We start from the raw sequence: 21029 nt of genomic DNA, 5'->3' as shown, positions 1-21029 counted from the left end.
GTGCCTGCTCCTCTGGGAGGCAAGGTCCAAGAACACACCAGGACCTGGCTGGCCCCAACCCCAGCCCCATTACTTGCCCGCCCCAAACCTGGCCCCAGCTCTCAGGGTGCGTGTTCTTTGAGCATGTGGGCACCATTGTGGCTCTGCCCCTGCTTTGGGGACAGGGAACCATCTTCCTCTTGTTATTCTTTTCCAGCTTTGCAAGTTTTTGTTGAAAAGTGGTATATAAACAGCAGCAGTAGTAGTATTTAACTCTTGGAACCCTGTGAATCTGGACATGGAGGATAATCCTGCAAGAGGATTATCAGAGATAATCAGAGATTATGAGAGATTTGGGTTAAGTATAAAGCCGGAGTTCGCAGATTTGGGTCCCCAGAAGCTGTTGGACTACAGTTCTCCTTGTCCTCCATCCCATAGGTAGAAGGCCTGATGAGAGTTGTAGACCAGCACTTGAGGACCCAAGTTGGAGAACTCCTGGTACGAGAGATACAAAAGCTCCCAAGGTTTGTAAAACCAAATTGTTAAAAATAATTCCAGGCAAAGGTACTTCAATGTTGGAGTCCCTCTTCTTTCTCAAGAAAGCTTGGGAATGTTTCCAGACCAGAGAATGGTTATCGCTTTCAGCGGGTGGACAATGTTTCGCCATTGTTACACTGGCAACCTGTGTGCTGCTATAGTTCAGGCGATGTCAGTGTTTTCATTATAGAGGTTTATAACTCAGTCATTTGAAATCGCTTTGGGATGAAATTTGGTACACAGGCTGTCAGCCTGGATGCAATTTTTCCCTCGTACAAAAGAGTACTTAAATCGATTCAGCTGTTTTTGATTTAAAGATCGGCAAAAGCATAAAATTGTCAGAGTCTCCGGCACTTTATTTACCAAGCTCTAAAGTGAAAATGACATCAAGAGGAGTGCCTTATACAATGGATGAATCCTAATAGCTCCATTGACATTGAAAATCGGACTTAAGCCATGGAGCAGTAGAAACTCACCGAGAAAGTTGCCTGTTCTGTTTTAAACTTGCTATGTATTTTCAAACATAACGGTACTTGTAGAACACCTAAGAAAAATTAGGTGCTGTTCGGAATACTCAATAGAACAGGCCCCTCTCCACTACCCTCAGCCTTCCAAAGGTGTCCTGTTCAGATTCCCTCAAATTCCACCTTTCCCCCCTTGCTTCCCCTTATACCTGGAACCACCTCCCTAAATGCCACCATGCCACCACTTTTCTCATTTCCCAATTAAAATGCAACTCTTCTGTGAAGCTTTGGCCCAACCTTCTGGTCCAAATACGTGCCCAAGGAATAACCACATATTCTTGCCCAACTTATCCCTGCTTCCACTTCCCTCCCCCTTCCTTGGTTGCATCCCTTGTGCCAATTTTTAGATTGCAAAGCCTTCAGGATGGGGATCTGTATTCTCAGTTTTTGGACAACATCATGCACACAGATAATGCTAAACCATCATCTTCATCTTTCACAGACAAGAAAGACACAAAAAGAATTAGAGGAAGAAAAAGAGAATGCCGAACTCAAAACAACCGAACCCACAAAACTGGTGACAGGGGCAGGGAGGAATGGTTTTGACGTGTGTAATGTATAAAAGAAATGCGAAGTGATGGTATTGCCTTAAGGAGCCTTTGATGATGACCACGTAGGGCCATTCAGTGACATCTTCTGGTGCTCCACGATAGGAACCAGCCCACCTGGTGACTTGGGCCCACGCCAAATGCAGCCTACCAACTAACCACTTCTGATGATCTACCCGGAGATCTTCTGCTTTTGATGCCTGCCTGAAACTGCAAAAATGAGGCAGGTTGTTGGGCATGTGGCAAACCATAAGCAATTGCTGGTGGGCTGCATTTGGCTTAGGAACATAGGAAGCTACCTTATACTGAGTCAGACCAGTGGTCTATCTAGCTCAGCATTGTCTATACTGGCTGGGAGCGGCTTTCCAGTGTTTCAGGCAGTAGTCTCTCTCAGCCCTCCCGGAGATGCCAAGGTCTGAACCTGGGATCTTCTGCTCTTCCTCTCTGAGCTACAACCCCCTTCCCCTAAGGGGAATATCTTACAGCGTTCACGTGTAGCCTCCCATCCAAATGCAAGCCAAGGCAGACCCTGCTTAGCACAGGGGACAATTCATGCTCCCTCCCACAAGATCCTAAGCCACCTAGTGGCACAGTGGGGAAATGACTTGCCAAGGGAGCAAGAGGCTGTCAGTTCGAATCCCCACTGGTAACTTCCCCAGACTATGGGAAACACCTATATCAGGCAGCAGTGATCTAGGAAGGTGCTGAAGGGTATCAGCACAGGAGGAGGCAATGGTAAACCTCTCCTGTATTCTACCAAAGGACTCTGTGGTCAACGCTGACTCAACGGCACACTTTACCTTTTCCCTTTACCACAAGTTCAGCTCTCCCCATTTGATTTGTTAGGTTACAAATTGTGCAGGCAGGTTTTGTATTTGACATTTAAAAACATCAGAGAAAATGTTGCGACTCTGTTAAAAGAATTTATTGACCCCAGTTTGGGATGACTCAGTGGAAAACCAAAACATGAGTTACTGCCTGTCACCTGGAACAGGCTTCAATAAAGACTTCCGCGCCTCACTTCAACAGCGTGTGACCCGCCCCAAGTTTTGCAGAAGTTGCATGTTTTACAAAACCTAATGAAGGATGTTTCCCAGATAATGGGAAACACTTCTATCGGGCAGCAGCGAGATAGGAAGATGCTGAAAAGCATCATCTCATACTGCACAGGAGGAGGCCATGGTCAACCCCTCCTGTATTCTACCAAAGACAACCACAGGGTTTTGTGGTCGCCAGGAGTCGACACTGACTCGACAGCACACTTTACCGTTAATGAAGGAAATGTTTTTAAATGGTATCATTTTCTGATTTTAAGCAATGCTTCTCCTTTTAAATGCAGCTTTGCTTTATTATGCCAGGTTCAAATGTACAGCCTGAAGGAGATGAAAAATTAGTACTAATAAATTTTAATAACCTTTTAAGAAGTGTGTCATATGGCTCTTCCGTAAATCAAGATGATGGGATTACAAGGTCAAGAACATCTTGACCTGCATGAGATAAGGAACGAAGAATGGATTCTCATTTCACCCAAGGTGGAGTGGAAAGAGAATAAGCCCTATTTACAGAAAAATAGGAGTGAAGAAATTTGGGAATCCAGTGCTCATGGATAATGTAGATTTGGCAGCGGGGGCGGGCGGGCAGGGGATAACATGATAGGCTAATGGGTTTTTGGTGGGGAGTAATATGACTTTTGGAAAAGTATCAGCTGCCTCAGGACAAAGACTATGGGCACAGCCTACCAGAAGGTTCTTCTCTGTAAGTTCCATCGGGAATAGACCTTTACCCCCATGTTCAGCAATCTAGGAAGATGCTGAAAGGCATTGTCTCATACTGCATGGAAGATGGCAATGGTCAACCCCTCCTGTATTCTACCAAGGACAACCACGGGGCTCTGTGGTCGCCAGGAGTCGACACCGACTCAACGGCACGCTTTATCTTTACCATGTTCTTGCAAATGCTCCTGTCATTTCAATGCACTTCTGCAGGAGAAGTTCCCAACAAGCTGTCTCTCCTAAGAGGTAAAGAGGGTCACATGCCAGATCAGCGTGAGGCTTGGCCCAAAGCTACCACTACTGCGTATACTTAGACACCACTTTTGTACTGAAGTTCTCAAGTGGATCACACAGGAAAATAATTAGAAAAAATACATAAATAAAGCTGGCTCCCTGTCCCATAAGGGTCCACAATTTTAAAAGAAACACAAGGTAGACACAACCACCAGCCATGGGAACGATGCTCTGTTGGGGTTGTAGCTCAGTGGAAGAGCATCTGTAGGCTTGCATGTAGAAGGTCCTAGGTTCACTCCCTGGCAGCATCTCCAGGTAGGGCTGGGAAAGACTCCTGCCTTGAACTTGGGAGAGCTGCTGCCAATCAGTGTAGAGCAGGACTGTACAACTTCCATCCTCCAGCTGCTTTTGGACTACAATTCCCATAACACCCAGACACAGTGGCTAATAGTCAGGGAATATAGGAGTGTAGTCCAAATCGGCAGGCGGGTTGAAGTTGTGTAGCCTTGGTGTAGACAATACAGTACTGAGCTAGATGGACCCACAGTTTGACTGGTCTAAGACAGCTTCCTAAGATCCAGTGGCTCACTTCCTGCTAAATATAAGAGCATCCTCACTTTAAAAGGTGCCCCTTGCTCAGTTCATTGTGAGCTGGGATCACAAGTTGCCTGTCCCATAGAGATGTTTAACCCGCAATGCTCAGCCAGGGACTGACAGACTTGGTTACTATTATCAACTTTAACATTTTTTTATAGCAACCTACTTCCGGAAGGGTGTGGGCTTCTGAAACACATTAGCAAAGTGGCCATGGGCGCCATGTTAAAAATCCAGGGTGATAGGAAACCCATTGTTTCCAGGTGAAATACGAAGTGCTTGTTCTTACCTATAAAGCCCCTAACAGCTTGGGTCCAGGTTATTTAAGAGAGCGCCTCCTTTGTTATGAAACCTGTCACCTTTTGCGATCTTCTGGAGAGGTCCGGTTACGGTTGCCACCAGCTCATTCGGTGGCGACTCAGGACTGGGCCTTCTCTGTGGCTGCCCCAGGGCTCTGGAAAATGCTCCCTGCATAAGAGCATCACCCTAAGAGCATCTCCTTCTCTGTTTGTTTCCAGGAAGACCCTCAAGACTCTCCTGTTCTCGCAAACTTTTAATCAGAATTAAATTTTAATACTTTTTCTAACTTGCTTGATATTGTTTTTATTGTGTTTTATGTATTTCAATCTGTGATTTTTAATATTAAAATCTGCACACCGCCTAGAGATGCATATATCAGGCGGTATAAAAAGCTGATTGATTGACTGACAATAGTAATAAAGTGAGCTGCTTTTAAAAGGTTATTCTAGCTTTGTTACATTTATAACACAGATTTTCTTAATGAAAGGCCACTCTTATTGCAAAGCGCAATTGATTTTTGCCTGCAGTCTTGATAGAAAGAGTCCAGTTTTGGTCAGGGGATCTGAGCAAAATTTTATCTTTTGTGTTATATTAGGGAAAGTGTGTTCTCTGTGTGTGTGGGGGGGGGGGCGGGGGGGTTAAATCTGCCAAGTAATTACTATGTATAATTTGCTTTTAGATAGTCATTCTCAAGTTGTACTCAGAACAATTCTGGTTCAGATTCAAATCCAAGGGACTGCCAGCAGCATCTGCAGGCACTCTTAACACTGACTGATAATGACACTGCACAAGAAAGCCATTTACTGCGACACCCGTTTCTAGATTCACATTTCGGCTTGATGCTCAGGAAAGGGCTCTTTAACAGCCTCCAGCAGCCTAAGGGTGGCTTCACCCACCATGCAGTAGCAGGGGTTCCACTGAAACAGACCTACGGAGCCTTCAGCTTTGATTTTGCATAAAAGCCTTTTATGTCACTTCGGGGATCTTGATTCTGGCTTCTTATCCAAATGACACTCTCGAAGTGCCATCTGTCAAATCAGAAGCAATGGAGTCCATTTACTCCACTGATAAAAGATGGCTTAACAGTGCTGGAAAATGGGGGAGCCATCGTTATGTTTGAACCTTCCTGTTTCGGGGTGTGTGTGTGTGTGTGTATAAGCCAGGGCTACACAACCTTGTGCCTCCAGCTGCTCTTGGACTTCAACTCCCATCAACCCCAGAGACAGTGAACAGTGGTCAGGGATGATGGGAGCTGTAGTCCAACCACAACTGGAGGGCCAAAGTTGGGCAGCCTTGGTGTAAGCATTCAGATCCAGGACAGATGTACAATACTGCTGCAAGTAGCTGATGTACTGGGCAACCTTACGTTCTCCTGGTAATACTACATTTGTGCAGTTGCGCAAGAGTGCCATTTGCACACCTGGAATTGCGCAACGATACAGTCATTGGAAATAATGGTCACATCATTGCGCAACTGCGGTCCCACAGTTATTGCACTCGTGCAAACTGCACTTTTGCTGAACTGCGCAAATGTAATATTACAAGATTTACAACATTGTAAAGGTGTGCCGTATGCCAACCACTGTATCTAAAGATCAGGTCCTGATAGTATCTGAACACTCATCAAAGCAATTCTGGGAAGCAGACTGGTCAGGATCATCACCACTCCCCTTTGTGGAGGTAGGAAACTAAGCTCCCTGACCAATGAGCATCCAGTAACACAATGGCAATTCTTCAGTCTATTCCCCCCCTTTTTATTTTATCAGTGTACATAAAACACTGCAAAAAGCCATCTTGATGTGATCTTATGTGGGATTGCATCAAGATTCTCAGTGTGGTCTTTTTTACTGAAGCTGTGCACCAGCAATACTTCATACAAAACTTGATTTAGCCATACATGTTGCATCATGACACCCCATTTAGCAGTGTTTCATCAACGTGCAAGGTATAAAGGAGGTAAGAAGATACAAATGAACAGAAGAAAGCTGGGCAAACCAAGCATGTAGAATGCTTGGATGAGGATGCTTTCAAGATGATTATGTATGTATTTATTTAAAATATTTATGCCCCACCCCTCCATATTAAAATTCTGTGCAGATCTCTCTAAAATATTTATAATTTTAGACACCCAGATCTTCTTTTCCATGTCAACCTCATCAGGAAATGGCATATCTTCCCTAAATGCCTACCTGGAGGCAGTAATGGGTTGGATGAGGGATAACAAACTGAAGTTGAATCCAAATAAGATGAAGGTACTGGCTGCGGAGGGACAGGACCTGAGAGATGGTTTAGATCTCCCTGTTCTGGATGGGTTTACACTTCCCCTGAAAGATCTGGTATGTAGGTTGGGAGTGCTCCTGGACCCCAAGCTCTCCCTGGTTTCTCAGGTTGAGGCAGTAGCCAAAAGCGCTTTATATCAGCTTCGGCTGATATGTCAGCTACATCCATTTCTAGAGGTGAATGACCTTAAATCAGAGGTACATATGCTAGTAACCTCCAGGCTTGACTACTGTAATGCACTCTACATGGGGCTGCCCTTGCACGTAGTCCGGAAACTACAATTGGTACAGAATGCGGCAGCCAGATTGGTCTCTGGGACAACATGAAGGGACCATATAACACCAGTTTTCAAAGAACTGCACTGGCTGCCAATATGTTTCTAGGGAAAATACAAAGTGCTGGTTCTTACCTATTAAGCCCTTAACGGCTTGGGTCATGGCAATTTATGAGAGCACTTCCTCCTTTGTCATAAACCCTGCCACCTGTTACAACATTCTGGAGAGGTCCGGTTACGGTTGCCACCGGCTTGTCTTGTGGCGACTCAGGACGGGGCTTTCTCTGTGGCTGCCCCAGGGCTTTGGAATATGCTCCCTACTGAAATAAGAGCATCTCCTTCTCTGTTTTCAGGAAGAACCCCAAGACTCTCCTTTTCTCGCAAAGTTTTAATTAGAATTAATTTTAATAATTTTAAAAACTTGTTTTAATAACCATTTTATTGTTTTTATTGTGTCATGTATTTGAATCTGTAACTTTTAAATATTTAAATTTTGTATACTGCCCAGAGATGTACATATCAGGCAGTATAGAAATAGGATAAACAAACAAACAAATAATTTGAGGTCCAATCCAAGCGTGGCTTCTAAGGATTTTTTTTTCAAGTGGGTGTGTGCCAGATTTTATCTGTGTATGCTCTTCATGATAAAGAGACTTAAATATTTTGCACCTAGGTTTCCATATCCAGCTACAAAACATAAGTAAGAATAAGTGCCGAGAGAATCATACTCGGCACCTCTAGATTTGGGAAGAAGCATTCTTAAATTTGTAGAAGGCATTAAGCACGTCTTCATCTCACACTTTGGGAAAATTCTGTTTTTGTTGGTGAAACACACTGCACTTCATACAACTGTTATGACAGTGAGCACTCAGAAGAATTTTGTACTATTGTTACAAAAAGTGGGGAAGGGCGGGGGGAGAAGTCAATTCTGATTCTGTCTAATGGAGCGCAGTAACAGCTGTAACAATTTGCAAACCACAGGCTGCTTCCAAGTACATTGCAGATGTACGATTTGGGATGACAAAGGAAGAACCCATCTCTGAAGTGGAGCCTTTAGAAAGTAAAATGTAGCCAAACACAAAGCAAGGGGGAACTGTCTTGGCACTGCGAGAAGCCAGAGGCAGCCGGGAAAGAAAGGTTGGCTCCGATCAGCAGCCATTATATTTTAGACTGCTGTTGCTGAGTTCTGGGGTTGGTTTTTATGAGATTGTCAACAACAACATAATTTTTCCCTTCTATAATTTAAGAATAATGCATCACAGCACAAAAACATCCTATCTATTTTTTTAAAAGCTAAGCACAATTCAAATACAATGAGGAGGATGCAGTTGAGAATATTAAAGGGAAGGGACAGAAGTACAAATAATGATAAATACGACTAGTCCTAGTCCTGTTGACTTCTTGACCCCACAAAATAAAGGAATGCTAAGTCAATTCCCAACCAGTTGAGCCAATGGCAAGACGCCATCTTAAGCATTGGTGTATTCAAGGCTCTGTGGTCAGTGACAACGTTTTCAATGGCTACAGAAGAAAGCAAAACCTGCTGCTGATATGAAATAGCGAGGGAACTTGATCAACTGAGAGGCAGTTGATTGCGACTGAAGGATTTAGCACTGAGCCACTTCACCAGCTAGGGACAATTATTTAAAACGAGCTTGCCATGGAATTGACTCACAACCTGATGTGTTTTGCAGGTACATCACCTGCTTGGAAATCTCATGACAGGGAGAGAGTGGTGTGAGTGAGATGTGTGTGTGTGTGTGTGTGAGGGGGGGAGGGGGGAGGGAAGGAGGGAGTGGGAGATTGACTTTATTCCCTGTCAAGATTTGCATACGCTACAAGGAAAGCAAGGGAGAAAACATTCCCCTCTGTTTACTCTGGACTGGTGCAGACATAGGGCTTGTTTACTCAACCATTAAGTGGGTAGGACGAGCTGTGCGCACTCCCGATAGTTGGTTGTGTGCGAGTTAAAAGCTAGGTTGGAGGAGGGGGGGAAGTGATTGTGTGGAAGGCAGGCACAGGCGCTGACGTAGGCACCATCCTACCCAGCAGATGACTCTCGCGCCTGCGTCCGCCTCCCACATGATCACTTCCACCTCCTCCAACGTAGCTTTTAACTCACACCCAATCACAAAACGGGAGTGTGCACAGCTCCCGAATTTGGGTAGGACGCTTGTCCTTCCCACTTAATGGTAGTGAAAACAGCCCAATTAAGTTACCAGTTCGACAGATTAAGTTAATGGTAGTGAAAACAGCCCATTTAATTTCTCAGCCCATCAATTAAGTTCTGAGCCCATGGGATGGGCTTGTGCATTCCTTCCCTCCCCCTCGTCTCATGCATCCCCACCTTTTCATCTTCTGAATGACCTGTTCTCAGCTCTGGACTGTAATTTGCAACTCTGGTGTGAACTGGGTTAGTTTGCAAGCTGTGTTTTGAGCTTAACATTTTAAGCAAAAAAAAAAATCCAGCACAAGTATCATGCTAAGGAGGAGGGGTGAAAGTGGGGTCTGTGGGGTGCTCATGATCTCCTAACCATGGCTAGATCAGACAGTGTTACTTCTCCACAGGGCCTCTCTCCACAGCATTCACAGTTTTATAAAGCTTTATCATGTCCCCTCTTTAGGAAGAGGGTTTTTGCACAGACAGACTGTAGATATAATTTTGCTGATTGTAAGTGTCACAATTGTTCTGAGGAGTGCAGGTAATTTTGTTTCCGCCATGCTCACCAGCATTTCAGGACTCGAGGAGTTACTGAGTTATTCAGTCCTGACAATATCAACAGGAAGCCCTAGGACACGGATACTGTTCAGAAATTGCACACCAGGAAAGAGGTTAAGTTTGAAGTCCGTATGCATCACTCAACATGGTCTAAACAGTTTGAAGCAGTCTCATTACCAGGTGCTCATTATCAGCATCGAGGCACGGAAGCGGTTGAAGCGAGTTTAAGGAATTTAACATTTAATCTTAAAAGCACCCGATGATATTATTCATAAAGATCTGCAGGTGGGAAGGAAGGAGTGCAATTCATCTGATAGGAGAATAAATGAGGAACGGCGATTTTCTTTAGGACAGAATGACAGAAACAAAGAGAGACACTGTTCAAAGAAATGGAGAAGAGTATTTCTCTCAGGCACACTTAGAGATTTAAGGTGGGAAAACTCCAGAGCATTTCTTTACAGCATAACAACCTATTCAGGCACATGAATGATTGGAAATATATTGTAAAAGGCAATTCATCCTGTACCCCCTTGTGGCCTATAATGCAATCCCCCCAAGATGTTCTGCTTAGCATAGAAACTCGTGTGATAAAATCTACAATCAGATTCTTTCACCGAGAATGAGATAAATCCCTGAGTGAGTTGGACTTCAGATGTGGTATCTGTGTAATTTATGTTGCATAGCTCCTTCTGCTGAATGCACACAAGGATCTGTGTGAATTATTTAGGGGAGGAGACCTCCATGTATATATTATGTAATATTTCAGGAGTCCATTGCTCCATTTCCTTTACTGCTTGCAAAACAACAAAACCAGAAGCAGAAGAAACCAGCAACTGGGAGGAGCATAGAAGCCATCTCTCATTTTTGATGACTGTTTGATAGTCTTCATGGACTGTTTTTCTGAATTCGTCCAGAGGAGAAATCCTTCAACTCTGCACGGAGCTAGGTTAAAGGCAGTGAATGCCTAGTGATTGCACATGCACTTGTATCCTTATTGACCAGGACACGAGGAAATTGTCTTATACTGAGTCAGACCATTGGTCCATCTAGCTCAGGGTTGTCTACTACACTGAGAAGCAGTAACTAATCCAAGGCTGCAGGCAGGAGTCTCTCCCAGCCCTACCTGGAGTGAACTTGGAATTTTCTGCATGCAAACATGCAAGTGCTTTTCCCAGAGGGGCCCCATCCCCTCAGAGGAATATCTCACTGTGCTCACACATCTCCCATTCAAATGCAAAGCAGGGTGGACCCTACTTAACAAAGGAGACAATTTATTTTTTTATTGATTAAATGCCGTCAAGTCCTCTCTAACCCCTTGGTGGTCCACTCTTAGCAACCACATTGATAGATTCTCTCCAGGATCATCTGTCTTCAACTTGCCCTTTAAGGCCTCTCAGTGCTGCATTCATTGCTGTCGTGATTGAGTCTATCCACCTTGCTGCTGGTTGCCCTCTTCTTCTCTATCCGTCAACTTTCCCCAGCATTATGGGCTTCTCAAGGGAGCTGGGTCTTCGCATAATGTGTCCAAAGTACGATAGTTTGAGCCTGGTCATTCGTGCCTCGAGTGAAACAATTGTGCCTGGTCAATTCATACTTGCTACCAAAAGACCAGCTCTCCTCCCTATCGGTCCCTGTTTTTGTATTTGGGGAATGCCTTGTTTGAATTTTATCTCTCTTGTTGTAGTTTGTTTAGGGTTCAGCTTCCAACCTTCTGAGGCATGGGTCCATAGCACAGTGTTAAAGCATTTGCTTTGCATGCAGAAGGTCCCAGGTTCAATCCCTGGAAGCAACTCCAAATAGAACTGGGAAAACCGCCCCAGTTGGAGAGCTCCTGCCAGTCAGTGTAGACAATACTGAGTTAGGTGGACTTGATATAAAGCAGCTTCATACGTTCCTGTGTAATAGCCATGGCACTATTGTTTACCATACATCCAGCAATCAGAGGAACATACACTAATTCTATTCTAACCATGGAAGCTTCATTTGGTTTGTCATGGCTAATATCCATCAATGGACCATTCATCCATGAAGTTGTCTAATCTTTAAGGGGAAAACATAACCAAATATGTCGAAGGCCAATTAACATTGAGGGACGTGTTTCATCATCAATCTAGTTCACTTAAATGGGAGAGGACCGATAAGCAGGGGTGAAGAAATGTTGGCTGAGTTTATCAGCCAGACAAAATATTTTACTTGTCAAGCTAAGTTGGTACATTGCTCATCAGGACTTTTTTTCACTGATCAGGCATCATTTCTCACTTGTCACAGACTAGTAGACCTGTAGATTTCTGCACCCCTGCTGATAATGGGCTCAACAGCACATTTTAACATAGGGGCTATTCCCACGATCAGGCAAAATTGGGCTAGGGGAGCCTAGCCCGATTTTGCCTGATTGTGGGAGCCAACAGGCTCGCAGGCGGTTAACCCGCCTAAGTACCACTCCCCTAAAACTGGGTTTGCAGAGCGAGCACTCCACAAACCCGGTTTTTAAAAATTGTGAGTAGCCACGGCGCGGCTCTGTGTCACGGCTACTCATGAGGAGACCCCCAGAGGGAAGGCGAAAAGCCACCTCCCGGCTCCGGGGGTCTCACCAGCACGCCCTGCGCACTCACACAGGGCATGCTGGAGCCGCTGCTCTCCCCAGGCCCCGCCGGCTCCATCACGGAGCCGGCAATCATGTGGTTGGCCAATCCGGCCGCCCAGGGCTCCCGCCCTGCTCATGTGTGGGGAGAGCGGGCTTGCTGCACAAACCGGGTCTCACTGATCGTGAGACCCGGCTCTTTGTGTTCTAGTCATAACTATTTTGATACTGCCAAACTGGAAGAGCCACCAGTTGCCCACATGTCTAGATACTCCCCGCCCCTTGGAATGCTATTGAAAACGTCTGCTCCGAGGCATCTCTTAGCATTCCTCTCTAACCCTTTCAAAGCTAATAGCGTATGCGCTCTAATTATCAACTTGGTGGATTTAAAGGCAGCTGTAAATGTTCTCGCCTTTGCCCTTGTTCTCTGAACAGAACGGAAGACCAGCCTTGCGCTTTGTTTGTGTACAATTTCTATTATGCATTAATGGGGAAACATCTATCCTCTCTTTAAATAGACATCCTTTTACCACTTCCCTGTAGCAGAAAAGCCGACCTTTTCCAAGCCTCCAGCCAGCCTCACCTTTCTATTAGTTCATTTGCTAACTATGCTCATTAGCGGCATTTCTCCTAACCTCTCAGATAAGGAGACCCATCGGAAGCCTTGCAACTGATTGGGCTATTTATTTAAAATATTCATATCCCTCTTCAGGACCAAATCGCCCCCGGGTGGCTACTAACAAGATGAAATGGTCTCAGTACTCAGTGAGACAGGCAATTCCACACAGGGACCCAAGGAAGATCGACTACAGTGAAGATCTTTGGGAAGAGAGACCACATGAAAAACCATTCTAGAAAACAACAAACCACACAAGCAAATTTCTGGAAGAAGTTCTGCTCTTGTGCACAGAAAGCCCCAGCTCGAGACAGTTCCTCTTCTGCAGCAAAAAATCATTCTGCCGAGACACTGACCTAGACACCAACACGTGAAACAAAGACCTAGGTAGCCCATCCTCTCATACTGTCATCAAAACAAAATTCACACCCCCAGAGCTGCTTATAGCCCCAGGAAGGAAGCATCCATGAGTTCAGGAGGTGTCCCTCCTGGGGTCAATAGCAGTGGTACATATGCTGGTAACCTCCAGGCTTGACTACTGTAATGAGCTTTACGTGGGGCTGCCCTTGTACGTAGTCCGGAAGCTACAATTGGTACAGAATGCAGCAGCCAGATTAGTCTCTGGGACAACCTGAAGGGACAATATAACGCCGGTTTTGATAAAACTGCACTGGCTGCCAATATGTTTCCTGGTGAAATACAAAGTGCTGGTTCTTTACTATAAAGCCCTTAATAGCTTGGGACCAGGCTATTTAAGACAGTGCCTCCTTTGTCATGAACCCTGCTGTCTGTTACGATCTTCTGGAGAGGTCAGGTTATGGTTGCCACTCGCTCGTCTGGTGATGAGTCAGGACCGGATTTTCTCTGTGGCTGCCCCTGGGCTTTGGAATATACTCCCCACTGAAATAAGAGCATCTCCTTCTCTATTTGTTTTCAGGAAGACCCTCCAGACTTCCCTTTTCTCGCAAGCTTTCATTTAGAATTTTAATAATGTTAATAATTTGTTTTATATTGTTTTTATTGTGTTTTATGTATTTTAACCTGCAAATATAATGTTGGGATTTGTACACTGCCTACAAATTTACATATCAGGCGGAATAAAAATATGATAAACAAACAAACAAAAGTTTTGGGAAGGTGATTTTCATTAGGATCATGGCCATCTGTGAGCCAGGCCCACCCATTTGGGCCATCAGTACCACTGCAGGGGACGAATGCTCATAGTGATTTTTGGCAATGTCTACACACACCTCCCTAGATGAGGAATACATGATGGGATGGTTTCTCTTACCGTTTTCTTTGTTTTCGCCCCTTCTTTATCTCTCCCCCCAATAATTAGGGTAAAATTGCACACAGTTTTGCACAGAGGTAACAATGAACAAACATCTGTCTTCTCTCTATGGATTAATCTCTGAAGAACATTCCTGACACTTTTTTGTTTCAATTCCTCCGTCAACGTCGATAAAATTTTATAGTTTAAAAATATAAAAGCCTTTAAGTCACCACTGGCCTCTGCAGACCTGATGTCCGGCCAGGATAATCAGCATAACGACATGCAGAAAATAGTGCAATCACTACTACTTGCTTCTCATCTTCAGACCTACCTGCCCCGACCTGCAATCACTACTACCTGCTTTTAATCTCTAAATCTTGTCAAAAATCACAAACCTCTTGTGAACTTACCCTAAGACAAGCCTAAGTCACATTCCAGCACCCTGGAATCACATCTGAGTACAATTTATGTAACTGATGTCATCATGAAGAACCTTTTGCATACCTGACCCTCTACTATCCATTTGGAGACTGATGTTTTCCCATCATATCCCGGCCGGAACTGAAGAGTAGCTGTGCGAGGGCTGATGTTTGAGATGACCAAATTGGATGGAGCACCAGGAAGCTCTGTGTCAGGCAACCCACCAGAAACAAAAAAGAAAACAGAAAGATTCAAAAACAGAGTTAGGGAGTTTATACACAACTCAGCATTCTACATCTTGTGCAGCGGTGTTGAAACAGCTTCAGAATCTTAGGAGGGTCTACAGATGTTTCAAATCCAGCTAATCCCTCCATCTACCAAGCAATGCTTGGGTAGAATGTAGAGTGCTCTTCAACTATAAAAATCAGAATTTTCAATGCATAGTGGTGCAATAGTCCTGCCCTCTGTCTACAGGGCACGGATGCTCTGTGCGGGGGACTAAGAGGAAGGAGCAAGCTGGGCCACCTTGCACTTCCCTTCTCTCTGCCTCCTGACCTCACACGCTACTCAGCAAATAGGAGCTGACAGTGAGGGTCACCCTCTGCCACCCACAGGTCACCATTGCTGACTGGCAGGAGAGGCAACGAGAGAGGAGCCAGCCTAGCCTACACGCTCATCCCCATCCCACTTTCTAGAGTCCAGATGCCGAGGCTTCACTGCTTCTCTTGAGGCATTAATACAGATGTAGAAGTAGGTGTGGCGCAGTGGGGAAATGCTTGACTAACAAGCAGAAGGTTGCCGGTTCGAAGCCCTGCTGTAGATCTATATCGGGCAGAAGCAATATAGGAAGATGCTGAAAGGCATCGTCTCATACTGGGCGGGAGGAGGCCATGGTCAACCCCTCCTCCCAAAGACAACCACAGGGCTCTGTGGGCGCCAGGAGTCGAAATTGACTTGACTGCACACTTTACCTTTAGAAGTAGGCACAGATACTAGGATTAATTCTGTTGCTCTGCAATGTAATGTAAATGGGGAATCTGTACCCATTTACCATCAACCTTGAAAGGGGTCGATTATTAGACGGCAGGAGATAGATGCCCCATAGATCTCCCTTGAATCAATGTTGTGTGTCTACATCAGTCCATTGTAAACAGGAACCGCTACTAGGTCAGTGCGATTCTAAACAGTGCCCTGGCTTTTGGAAAAAGCATTCATTAAAAACATTACGCCAACATCTCTTCAGCCTTGGTAAACTCTGTCATTTTACTAACCGGGGGGAACGCCTGAGGAAATGGTCGATGAAGTAACCCAGCCGGCCCCCTTGGCCGTCATCGCTGCTACCTCTATCGTGTAGGTGGTGAGAGATGACAAGCCTGTAATTTTGTACTCAAGGGTTGTGTTCGCAAGAGTGCGAGCAAGGCGAGATTCATTCCTGCTGTACACCTCCCAGGAGATTTGGTAGCCTGGAGAGAGAGAGAAAAGAAAAAGGACACAGAAATCAAGCCACTGTTATCAGTGGTGTCTTCGAAGGATGCTCCCTGGGCAGGCTCAAAAATATGTTCAAAGCACTGTTCTGGGACTTGGGCAAGGGACCTCCAGCGCTCCTGGGCGTCTCTCTTTAGCAGCAATATCTGATGTCAAGAGTCACAAGCAAAACCATCGCATCTTGTCTGCTGGGCACCTCCACACTATGCTGCTTTCCTAGGACTTCAGACAAGGCCAGAGGCTCCTGCACTCTCAGTCGTCTTTCAAAGCCTGAGGCTGTTCAGTGGAGGCTTCTCAAGGGTCACCTCAGGTGCAAGGAGAGCTGACTTCCTCTTTACCTTCTGCTTCCCCTGCCAGTTGCTAGCCGCATTTCCCACAAGCAATGCATACACCCTCCCTTTCCAGGTCTGAGCTCTGTCACTTCATTCACCACTGGTCAATGTTGATGTCTGCGGCACCACATCAGTCAGGGGTGATGCCACAGATTTGAAGAGCTCTCACTCTTTCCTCTTTTAAGCTGGCCTACTGTGACAAAATGGAGGTTACTCTCTATGCTTTCCTGGGACCTACTCTCAGTAGGGAGATTGCTTTGATCCCTCTTTAGGAGCACACTGCTCCTTCAAGGTAGGCGGTCTGATCTAAGGCCACTGACCAGGCGTAGGCATGGCTTCAACAACCTAGAACTGTCTGGCTTGGGACCTACAGGCACTGTACAGCCAGAGTCCACACAACCCACACAATGCCCACAGCCCACACAATGTAAACTGCCCTAAGCCATTTTTGGAAGGGCGGTATATAAATCAAATAAATAAACAAACGCAGCTCTAGACAATCTAAAAAACAACTCTGCAGTAGTGCATGACCTTACAAGACACACAGGGAAGAGTTTTGCAAGTAAGCCTCCAGAACCTTTTAAACCAGACCGAAGACATTTCTAAGTATATGAAATTTGTTATAAAACAAGGGTTGCACACAGAATAAGGAACTGGGGAAAATAGGGGAAACTGGAAGTAAAGAAAGGCACACAGGAATCCAAAAGAAAATACAAAAGCATTATCTAACTAAAATGAACATCATGTTTTACCTAAGTCTAGCAGTAGGCAGGTCCTTGGCTGAGAGAGCATTAATCTTCACAGCTTCTCTCTCTCTGGGCAGCAGTAACAGCTGGTGACTTGGTGCCCAGTTGCTGGCAACTCATGACTACTGGTGATAAAGTGGTGGAGTTCTTGGCCCATATTTTGAGGTGATTAAAGAGTGGGAGGCCTTTCCCACTCTTTCAGGGATAGACAGCTTTGAGGTCCAATAGATATTTTCAGTGCATCTCTAATGTAACGCTGGTCTTACCCAATCCAGGGTTGAGGTTTTCCCTCCACACTGGAGGTTGCTCCTCCTTAATGGGTCTGAACTTACATGTCTAACGGCAGGTCTGCTTTGAGCTGGTCACCTATTGTGAAAAAGGGTTTAAGACTATAGCTTGATGGCTCTGTCCCTTCAGTGACAAAAGACAAGGATTGTCTTCATTCAGTAACAAGAGAGAAGAATGTCCCCCGTTCAGAGCACTCAGGGTGGGGTGAAGCATCAGGCATTCCTAAGCTAAGATAGGGACACAGGAAGCTGCCTTCTACCGAGTCAGACCCTTGGCCCATCTAGCTCAGTAGTCTCTACACAGACTGGCAGCAGCTTCTCAAAGGTTGCAGGCAGGAGTCCAAGCCCTGGCTTGAAGATGCTGCCAGGGAGGGAACTTGGAACCTTCTGCATGCAAGCAGGCAGGTGCTTTTTGTAGAGGAGCCCCATTCCTTAAGGGGAATATCTTCCAGTGCTTACACATGGAGTCTCCCATTCAAGTGCAAACCAGGCTCCCATTCAAGTGCAAACCAACCTCCATAGAGAGTAACCTCTGCTTAGCCTCAAAGGGGACCGTAGCCTGCTTAATCTCAAAGGGGACAATTGCTACCACAAGACCAGCTACCACAAGATCTGCATTTCATCACACCTACAAACATCACCACACCTCCCCTTCCTTCTTGTTTACACCAAACAATAGCCAAAGGCCTTGGTGGCTGGGGTGATGGGACCAGTAATCTATCATCATCTATGAGCACAAGTTGGGAGCCCCAGCTGTGTATAATTATGTTTAGGTCTTCTGCTTGGTTCGCCCTCCCTCCCTCCCATTTCCTTTTAACTATATTTTGGATTCGTCTCTCATTTGTTAAAATGTGCCTTGACATACTTGATTGCCTCCTCTTCACATTTTGCACCAGTTTCTGTGTCCCTTTACCATCCTCTCCAACATGCCTTCAATAGTTTCCCTTCCTATCCAACTTACAGGAGCAGTTAAGTTTAGAGAGAAGGCAGGTAAGGCGGGGGGCATGACAGAGGTGTATAAAATTATCCACGGCATGGATAAAATGGACAGAGAGTTCTTCTCTTATCTCACAATATTAGAACTGAGGTCATCCGTTGAAGTAAAAGTTGGGGGATTCAGGTTAGACAGAAGGAAGTACTTCTTTACACATGTGATTAAACTATAGAATCTGCTGCCACTGGATGTGGTGATGGCTACCCATCTAGATGGCTTTAAGGGGGAATGGGCAGGGATGGATTCCTGCAGGAGAGGGCTTTCAGTGACTACTGGGCATGGTAGCTATTCACTCCCACAAGGATTAGAGGAGGCATGCTCCTGACCGCCAGGAGGCCTGGTTGCAGGCCTGGTTGGCTGCTGTGTGAGGCAGGATGCTGGACTGGATAGATTGTTCTTATGTTCACTGTCATTGACAATGCAGGTTTCACATAGTTTGCCTTGTTTTGCACTGAGGAAGTGCTGAAAACCCAGCAACGTTGACTCTGCCGACTGACTCACTCCTGAAGAAGCTCAAACACAGACAAAATGGCTGCTTAACCTTCCCCAGATGAGAATATGCACATTTCCGAAACATAGCTAGAAACTCAGATGTCCATGGTAGAACACAGTCATAAATACTGGATGGGGCTAGAAAGAGAAGAGGGATCCCAGCAGTTTACTTCAGCTTACCAACAGCTTTGACTACTGGGTCCTTTCCAGATTAGACCCAGCAACGGAGTCACATCTGTCTCGGAAGTGTGCTCCCACACTTCTTGTGTTCTTACATTGCAGTTCCTACACGGACAGCAGGGTGCTGTTCACATTTCCGACGCTTTGTTTAAAATTTAATTGCTGTGATATAGAGCTATGATGTTGTATAGCCAGTGTAAAGAAATTGCTGGTTTTTCGGGTTGTTCGTTTCCGAAAGACTGCTCCCCCTGCTGTTTGCATTTTGAATGCGATTTGCCTGAACGGAAGCATTTCACTGCTGTTGAGCAGCTAGTCTGGAAAGCACCCTGGCCAAGGAAATAGGGAGTAATTCATCCTCAAATGAGATGTATGACTTTAGGGCATAAAGCCTAGGGGCACAGTGAGAATGGAGCAAGGGAGGACAATTGTCCCTAGGCCCACAGGTCTGGGGGGCCCCAAGGCCCCTCGGCCAGTCCCTCTTGTCCTCTCCTGTACGTGCTTGCCCTCCAGCTCCTGCTCCTTGCCCTCTCCAGCACCTGCTCTCCAGTTCCTGCTCGCCCTCTGAGCAGCTGCTTCCATGCCTGCGGCTATGTATTCCATGGCACATGGCAAGTGACGTGTTTTGCTCGCGTCCAGCAGCAGTGCAGCTCCCATGGCTCAGCCACACCCACTGCCCCCCTCACCTTTTTTCCAGGCAAGGAGAAAAAATCTCTGTGTGCTTATACTATGCAAAAGGAACTGTCACCAATGAGAACTGAAAAACTTACGAATGAGATGCTAATCACCCCAGAGGAACATGCTGAGAATGTTAAAAGAATAGAGGAGGAGAGTCTCTGTTCCTTCCAGCTGCCCTTGCACAGACTTTTAAGCGGGGTGAATCATTATCTTGTCTTTTCAAACCTTGTGCAGCAAGTCTATTGTCCTAATCCATACAGCGCCTGACCCGCCACCTCCCTCCTCTATTGTACGCTGCCTGTTCAGTCCTCCGTTCTGTTGCTCTTTTATTTCTGCCTGACTTCTATGAACTTCCTGGCGCTTCTATAACCTGATTTTCCTCAATTTTGCTTCTGATTTTGTTTGTTCTCCTCTCTCCCTCCTCTGAACCCCTGGTGGCAACTTTATTCTCTCTGGAGGACATTTGAACCTTTCTTTTGACAGCTCTAGAGAGCTCGTTGGAAAAGTTGGCTTGATTGCAACTTCCCTGGTGATTAGGATCAGGGCTAGAAAGTGCAGGTCGCTCTTGAAGTGATGTGAATCAGACGCGATTCAAACCTAGTGCAGGAAAGGAAATACCAGCAGTGACTGGTCTGGACATGACCTGACTGTGAACACTGAGCAAACTCTGGCCCATTCCAGACTCTTTCAAAGCTAAATTTGGAAGGGGTGGGGGAAATGAAAACAAGTTTTATGGATAGTACAACCACCTGCTTGTATGTTATCTCATGTTGGTCCTAGAGATGGGACTAATATGAGAGAGAAGAGCAGGAGCTGGGACCCAAATGGACCAAGGCAAAAGACAAGCCATGCTTCTTTACAGTATATCTTTATTTGATTTATATCCTACTGGTTCAGAATGGCATACAGTATACCATTTTCCCTAAATGTTAATCGTGCTGTCCCCAAAGAACCACCATCATCAGAAATGTTGGCTTAGATTATCAGCCAGAGAAAATATTTTACTCATCAAGCTATGTTGGTACATTGCTTATCAGGACTTTTCCTTGTCAGGCATTGTCACTGTCAGGATTTCTGCAGCCCTGATAATCATTCTCATATATATATATATATATCATGAGCGAGTTGCTGGTAGCGGGAGAGGAAAGTGGCGGCACCAGCGGACAGGTTTGTGGGCAAGGCGGGAA

At 45.5% G+C, this 21029-nt stretch overlaps 1 protein-coding gene across 9 annotated transcripts in view; it reads right to left on the bottom strand.

The window, feature by feature from the left end:
• SDK1 (sidekick cell adhesion molecule 1) overlaps positions 1–21029 on the bottom strand; it is a 733784-nt gene that overhangs the window by 180514 nt on the left and 532241 nt on the right. For all 9 annotated transcript variants that reach the window (XM_053276314.1, XM_053276315.1, XM_053276313.1 and 6 more), the window contains 2 exons: positions 15923–16114; positions 14736–14857 (listed from right to left, as the gene is read on the bottom strand). In XM_053276314.1, the coding sequence (XP_053132289.1) occupies positions 14736–14857; positions 15923–16114 (314 nt within the window). The remainder of the gene's footprint in view (positions 1–14735; positions 14858–15922; positions 16115–21029) is intronic.

Source organism: Hemicordylus capensis, chromosome 13 (assembly GCF_027244095.1).
Source record: "Hemicordylus capensis ecotype Gifberg chromosome 13, rHemCap1.1.pri, whole genome shotgun sequence".
NCBI lineage: Eukaryota > Metazoa > Chordata > Lepidosauria > Squamata > Cordylidae > Hemicordylus > Hemicordylus capensis.
The sequence above is the reverse complement of the archived record's forward strand: the minus strand, read 5'-3'. Positions and strand labels throughout refer to the sequence as shown.